The 8,035-nt window shown below is 35.7% G+C and overlaps 1 protein-coding gene across 3 annotated transcripts; it reads right to left on the reverse strand.

The window, feature by feature from the left end:
* Positions 1 to 595: 595 nt before the first annotated feature.
* Positions 596 to 6,810, reverse strand: LOC131153404 (probable transcription factor At3g04930). Of its 3 annotated transcripts, XR_009136221.1 has the most exons (3): positions 5,170 to 6,810; positions 4,360 to 4,426; positions 3,762 to 4,262 (listed from the first exon to the last, which is right to left on the reverse strand). XR_009136221.1 is itself a non-coding variant. In XM_058105689.1 (2 exons), the coding sequence occupies exon 1, from the start codon at positions 6,414 to 6,416 to the stop codon at positions 5,193 to 5,195; it is 1,224 nt and encodes a 407-aa protein (XP_057961672.1). In that variant the 5' UTR covers positions 6,417 to 6,810; the 3' UTR covers positions 596 to 923; positions 5,170 to 5,192. The 3 variants fall into 3 exon arrangements, 2 of the variants coding, with proteins under 2 accessions (XP_057961672.1, XP_057961671.1); XM_058105689.1 differs by lacking the exons at positions 3,762 to 4,262; positions 4,360 to 4,426 and adding an exon at positions 596 to 923; XM_058105688.1 differs by lacking the exons at positions 3,762 to 4,262; positions 4,360 to 4,426 and adding an exon at positions 3,406 to 3,689.
* Positions 6,811 to 8,035: the final 1,225 nt, after the last annotated feature.

An 8,035-nucleotide genomic window follows, 5' to 3' on the forward strand; every position in this document is an offset into this window, starting at 1 on the left:
TTAAGTACATATATATATATATATATATATATATATATATATATATATATATATATACACATACATACATATTTTCTCCTAGTTGTTATATTTATTAAAATGGAATGTGATATGATGTAATATAACTCATACTGTCACACACTGTGAATAATTTATTTTGTCTTACTGAGAGTTGTCTCACCTAAATATTTACATATTTCAGGGAATCGAAACAGGTCAGGAGATAGAGCTTCGAGATAGAGGGGAGCTAGTACCCTAATATATAGGGTAAGTGTTTTGTTTTGGAAATGTGTTTGCGAAATCCCCTAAGGTATGTTATGGACTTTTGGGTATGTATATAGATGTTTAGAACTCTGGTTATTTGTATTCTGAATGATATGTATATATGCACTTCCGCTCCTCCCGTTAAATGAGCATTAGTAGAATCTTCGGGCTTGCGAGCTAGAGGCGGGGACGTAGGCATAGTTGGCTGAACCCCGATAACATTTCTTATGCGTGCTTTTAATTTCTGCATTTTAAATTTCAGCATATGAATGTTTATATTTTACTATTGTGAATGATTGAGTTTATAATTGTATAGACAGACTCTAGGTTGTGTAATACAATTGTTAAATTGATTGACCTAGGCGATAATTTTTAAATACCCAATTCATTCTCCCCCCTCTTGGGAATACACCAAAGTCAACGCTCAACTCTTACTCAGAAATCATGCATGAATCAAGACTGCAAGAGTTACAAACTAAATATACTACCTCAAACACTTCCTATTACAAATAAACAATTGTACATTAAGCTTCCTTGGGTGTGCTTGAATCCTTTCCGAGTGAGTGTCTATTTGATCTTTCCTATTCGAACTTCTACTTGGTTCAATCTTTGCCTTTGATTCAGTATTTCATGTACGAGTACCTGTAATAAACAATGATCTGCAAAGATAGGAAAACATTAGGAACAACAAATAGGTTAATATTATCAAAACACATTAAATATGATAATGTAACCGCCCAGGCTAACAATAAAAAATTTTAAAAATAATCTAAATTTGTTAAAATTATTTGAAAATTTTAAAAATAAAAAATAAAAAATAAAAAATAGAATATATTTTCCATAATTAAAATATTAATTGTGGCAATGACCTATCCTGTAATAGTAATATTCTTAAATTCCACTCTTAAGATCTTTAAAATATATATAATTTTATTTTAAAATTTTTATATAGCCAATTTAGTTCTGACAAATTTGGTTTATAATTCGATTCAAGTTATAATTCAATTTAATTTTTATTATTAGCAAAAGAAAACACAAACAAAAATGTACCATTCCTAATTGTTAGAAGCCAAGGAAATCGAAAGGACAAAAATAAGCAAACCAACCCACTTGGTTTGGTACAATTCAATTTGATTCTTATCTGATTCCCTGTTGCAACCCAAAGTGCATCATTTATGTGTTTATCCAACTTGAAGTATAATAAAATACAGGGTACAGAATTTATATATAAAAAAAATACAAACATATTAAGCAATGCCAAAACTATTTTTCATATAAAAGCATTTAAACTCTGTTTAGATAAAAAAAAAAAAAAAATTGTCAGAGAGAGGAAAATTTTCTTTTTTAAAAAGGAAAATATTATTTTCCATGCGATTTTCTCATTATATGAAACATTATTAAAAATAAATTTTATGTTAATGTAGTTAAATTCAAGGAAAAAAAACATCAATAACTCTTGCCTAGAGAGACCCTTCAGATCCACCTAGGTTACACTAACAAAATGGAGGAGTGAAATCACCATCGTTCGTCCATTGACACACTCTAGATATTTCCCGCGACAAACCACAAGTGAGGATTCAAACCTAGAAACTTAAAATCTATCTCCAAGGTCCAACTTCATCCTTAACACTCGAGCAAACCCAGCCCCTGATCTATTTATTTTGTTAATTAGCTTTTCATAAAATATGAAAAATAAAATAAAATAACTTCATAGTTTCCTTTTATGACTCGCGAATGAGAGACAGACACACTAGGTGATATTATGAATTCCATAGTAGAAATCTAAAAAGACTCCCAACAAATCCCAGAAATCGTGGTTTATTTTGTCAACCATGGACTCCACCCCAAAGGTTCATTTCCCAAAGTGGCGTGCATTGAATTATGACCCCTCCAAGTAGGCTTAAATCGCTCTAAGTAACAAAGCTCCCCTTCATACCCGCGGTTGAATTATGGCTAATGAGTTCCCTATTTCAACATTCAAAAAGCTAGAATCCGATAGCACAACAGTTTCCACACCTTGCTTGCAGATATCAACTAGTGGGCATGGAAAGCTTGGACTTGTTTGGTACGCTAAAATGGAATAAAATTTTATAACTAACTTTGCTCCAATCTATTCCATTCCATTACTGTGTACCAAACATTGACTTCATAACAAAAACTTTCGCCCAGGTAAAGGCCTTTTAGAGCTCGAATGAATTCAAAGAATCAATAGAAATTTAAAACTTCCAAGGTTACAATGAAAAAGCTGGAATTTTTAACAATCTAAAATAATAATTTACTCTATGTAAATATGAATACTAGTAAGTTCTGCCAGCATTAAAAAGCCTAAATGCCATGCCATCCAGCTGTGGTGGATGCAGGATCACAAGCACACCCTAGGGGTGCAACAAAGAGCAAGAATGATCTTAAAGCAAACCTAGGTTGCCACCTATCAGCCGAAAGGGGAATCATCAAAACAAAGCTTTTCAGTGAGAAATAATCATCAAAACAAAGCTTTTCAGTGAGAAATGGCTATATTGTCGACAATGAACTCGATACAAACAGGCGTGGCTATATTGTTGACAATGAACTCGATACAAACAGGCGTTCTACTGCAATATTTGATTCCTTCCTAAAATCATTCGAAGATCTCCAAGAAACACCCATCATTCTTTTTCTTCAGGGTGTATTCGTTCTTCACCATCAAAAGCAAATCCATAAAAGCATGAAGCCCACATTGGTTTAAAACATCAGAGTATCCTACCATTGGTAGACCACACTCATCTCTGCTGGGTTATCTCTAAGAAACCCCCGCCATTCTTTTTTCTTCGGGGCGTATTCGTTCTTCGCCATCAAAAGCAAATCCATAAAAACATGAAGCCTGCATTGGTTTAAAACATCAAAGTATCCTACCATCGGTGGACCACACTCATCTCCACTGTGTTTAAAACAACAGCAACTGAATCCAATCGTTGATTTATACACCTGGTTTGACTTGAAGCACATTGATTTCATCCCTATGAACAGAGTTCAAAACCACATAACATACCCTAACAAGTGTAGTTTCACAAACCTTCAAAAGACTCCATTATTCACTTTTTAACAACCAGACATTGCTTAAATGGATAGTGGCTGCAGCCACCCCAAGTTGGAGAAGATGTCTAGCAGAAGAAATAACCTCAAGAAAATTCATATCTGTACATGCTAAATTGCACTACGGTTTTGCACCAGGCAGCATACAATTATACAAACCACCACATATTCTTTGCTAATGACCATAGCTACACATTTATTTAAAAAATAATTAAAAAAAAAAAAAAACAAAAAACACCATTAGCAGTATGGGTGATCATAGACTTAAGCTGAACAAATCAGTTCTCAGCCACTTGAGTCCAAAATCCCTTCTGTAACTGCTCCAAGCTCCAAATTTTTATTGTTCAGAATAACTGTTTCAAGCAATGACAATTAAATACATTTTAGTGATTATTTAGTTAATTCAATTGATAATGCACACCAAATGGTTATGAACAGTCCATAATATTAACTTAGATTCTTCTGATAACTAAACTGAGACTTTAGTACAGACAACAGAAAATATTTAGTGCAATTAAATTTTCAGTCTTCTTCAGGAGTCATTATGGAAAGGGTGAGTGTACTCCACCATCCCTCTAATAAGATAAAAGCAATAAAAGCTGAATTTTCTTTAGTATCAACTCATAGAGTTCGAGGTCTGCAGCTCCGAATTATGCTGACTCGAAGCTTCGGATTTGATAAATAGAACTGTTTCAAGACCTCGATAATAAGTGTACATTCTCCACCACCACAATAATTTAGATATGATTTCACATATAAACCATGACAATAACAGCAGATCACCCAGTGAACAAAGCTCCCACATGACATCTGGGGTTAGGGGGCAGCATTGATAGGTTCCACATTTTGGAGAGGCTGTTTCCCTGACTTGAGCCCATGACCCACACATTTGCGTCCAACACCCTTATCAATGAGCAAAGGCCACCCTTGATACAGTTGAACAACAAATCTTTTAAAGTCAAAAAATCTAATGTACAATTTGAGCAAAAGCATGATCTAATCTAATCAACAAGGGCAAATCACCTGGGTATGAACTTGGATAGATGTCTCTCAATACCAGACAGTTAGCAATGAGGCATTGTTTTCTATCCTACCCAAATAAGAACAAACAATAACCCAAATAAGAGGAAGCACATCAAAACAGGGGAAAGAAAAAGTCCAATTATTCTCTATGATCCTTCTTGGAATGTCAAGTCTTCAGATCCAAGTAAGTTCACAGAAAAGCCCCGACAGAATCTAAATTATAACTTGGATTGCACTGTCAATAATTAACTAAAATCAACAAGCCTAAATAATGCCTGAAGACAAGAAATATGCATTATGATGATAAGATGGCATCAAATTATTCAGATTGCATTCAGTTTTAGAAGAGCAATTCTCCAAAATTTCTTCTATATGAGTGCTACTACACATCTCTTTTAGATCAAACTGCGATACAAGAACACAATATTTCCTCCTCTCAATATAGAACAAAATTTCCATTTCAATACAGCTTCAGCAAAACCCACCCCACCTTTATCACACCCATAAATATTGCTGATTCATAATTAGAAAAACAAAATTTTTACAACAATGCATTACTTCCATTCCAACCAAGCAAAATTTACAAATCAGAACAAATATATAGTCAGATAAAGTTCCTGTGCTTCAATCTATCAATTCATTCAAGTTTTATTTATCATACCACTATGAATTCAAACAAACTTTAAGAAGACTAAAGAAAACCCATTATTAACCAAAGGTTCCATGAAATTTTTTAAAAAGGACAAATTACTCACTAAGTATTCCATACGAATAGAACCTATAAACTCATTAGAAACACCAAATACTTACTATGCTCAATCAAAGAGAAAACCCTATCCACTTCCCATCGACCTCAATTCCTCAAGCGCCGACTTGATCTGATCCTGCACCAACTCCAACCGCTTGGCATAAACCTCCAACTCCAAAATTTGTTGCTTTCTCCACTTCTCATCCACCACATCCCCACCTGAAAAATTACACATCGACGGCCCTCCAAAACTCAATGGCATTGGATTGAACGATGCCATTCCTCCAAACCCGCGAACTCCGCAAGGTCCATTGGTCGCACTATGTAGTAACTCCTTGAACAAGGGTGACAAACAACTTCTCACGGTCTCCTCAACCAAGCTCGGTATAGAAGACTGGGACCCTAGTTGAGTATTGTTCAAGACATTGTGTTTCTCCGGAGTTTTGACTTGCGATCGCTTCCGCGATCTCGATGCTTTCTTCTCAGCACTATTCACATTCCCATCAACGCCAGTATTATTATGATAATTACTGCCGGGATTGGGATTAGGGTTAGGGTTAGGGCTAGGGTTCGCATCCTCTTCTTCGAACGTGGTGTCCTCGGCAACAGTGGCTACACGCCCAGTGTTACTCCAGATCTTGCGAGAGATCTCGAAGGTGGCTTGATCGTGCAGGCTCTTAAAGGAGAACTCTTTCCCCGAAGTGATCCGATTCGTAACATTCCGGTACTTCTTCTTCAACCTCCTCAGCTTCTCAACAAGCTGGTTCTTGTTGAAGTCCAGCTGCAACTTCCCCTTGATCTGATCGTAGAACAACGCCGTATCATGATGGTGATGCTGTGCGGTCCCTCGCTGAGCGGTGTATTCCAGAAACCCCTGCAAGAGCTCGATCTCGTCTTCATCAGTCCACAGCCGCTGAAACAGTCTCCGCGACTCATCGAGTGCGGAGGGCTTCTTCTCCTCGGGAGCGCTCCGGGACGGCTCCTCAACGCGCTGCCGTTTGGGGTCGGGAACCGCGGCGGCGAGGGTCGGGTCTCCGGGGACGGCGATGGTGACCTGGCGGGCGGAAGTGGGCAGAGGCTCGCCGGCGAGATTAGAGGAGGAAGAGGGAGTGTTAACGTCCTCTTCCTCCTCCTCCTCTTCGTCTTCGTCAAAGACAACGTCGTTTTGTAGAGACTGAAGCGGCTTATTAGGGGTCAGAGTTAGGATTTCTTCATCTTCGTCCTCCTCTTCTTCGTCCTCCTCATCGTCGTCGTCGAGGTCTTCCTCGTTGAAGATTGCTGCCGCTGTGTGGTTTTCTTCTGCAGCCATGAGACGCAGAGAGAGAAGAGACCAACGGCGGTGCGCCGGCGGTGGAGGTGGCGGTGGTTGGAGTGGTCAAATGTTCTGAATTACGATGATGGATCGGTTGGGCTAAGGTCCTGGGTTAGGCAGGGTGGGGCGTTGGAACGGGTTCACGAGTCCGGAGTTCTTCCGTGCCAGATTGGGTTAGTTTTGGTTTGGGTCGGGGAGGTTACGACTTATGACTACGCTCCTCCAAATCGCGCGTGGGCGCGTGGTTCAAACTTCAGTTACCGCATGAGATGAGACTTCACCTGGCATGAGTCTAGGGGAAGTTACGGAAGTTTTACCTTGTGGAAGTTTTACCTTAGTGGAAAATCTTTTATAGATGCCGTTCTCAAAATAAGAAATATCTTTGTTTTTAAATTTTCATTTGAGAGAGTTCTTAGCTTGCAAATGGTTGATTTCCCCTAATGTCAACTAATAATTATAACTATAGATAAAAATCGAATTCTTTCATGTTTATCATAGCTAGCTCTTTTTAAAAGCTTATTAGGGTTTGAAATTAATTTTTCTCTGAAATATCTTTTACAATTTAAAATTTCGAATGTTTTCAACTCCCATGCCTCCGATTTACAAAATTATTTATAATTATTTTTCAATTACCCATTGCTATTGTAATTGTCGCTAATTACTATAATCGTTACTATCAGTATATAAGCGGCTCATCACAGCAATGAAACAATGGCTAAATGAAATTTTTAGGTATAAAATTATGACGATTATTTAAATAAAAGATAATGAATTTTTGCAATAGTAAGCAAATTAAAAAATAAGCATACGTAATAAATTAAATACAATATTTAAATAAGTTAGATGAGTAATTAAATGTTATGTTTAATTAAAATAGTGTGCTTTTTTTTTAAAAAAAAAAATGAGGAAAAATAGTGTACTATTAAATTAGTATACTAAATAAATAAGTCAATATTTGAATGAAAATGAAGATTTTAAATGACATTAAGCGGCGATTGAATTTTTATAAAATTAAGTAACAACACAGGCTTTAATTCTTTACAAAATATATGGTACAACTACCAGTATATTTTCAAAATAATTAGTAAAATGATAGCTAATACTTAAAAAATCATTAAATTCATTATTAATTAGTTCTAATTAAAAATTGCATAAAATAATTTTAATATCTCTTTTTTCTTAAATTTATATTTTATGTCTTAGTAGAGAAATAAATTAATTTTCAAATTGATCAAGAATATATATAAAATAACAAAATGGGTTGGGTGCCTATAGAATGCCACACTCCTAAAAAGTAACAAGGACAACTGGACAACCAACCCCACTACACCGAAATGGCTCGGCACAAATTCATTACCATTAATGATTTTGGTTTACATCCCAATTTTATCATATTATTTCTAATAAATTCTTGTGTAGTGTTTGTCTTAAAATGAAGATTTCCTCTTTTTCAAAAGATAAATTTAAGTTCGAAATATTTAATAAATTATTTTTTGGGCTTTTAAAAAGTTGTTTTTGACCCTTAAAAAAAATTTACAAAGTCAAAGTTTGACATTTACGGCTAACTTTGTATCCTAATATTTTGAAAATACATAAAATTGTTTATATAAATATTT

Source organism: Malania oleifera, chromosome 4 (genome assembly GCF_029873635.1).
Source record: "Malania oleifera isolate guangnan ecotype guangnan chromosome 4, ASM2987363v1, whole genome shotgun sequence".
Lineage (NCBI taxonomy): Eukaryota > Viridiplantae > Streptophyta > Magnoliopsida > Santalales > Ximeniaceae > Malania > Malania oleifera.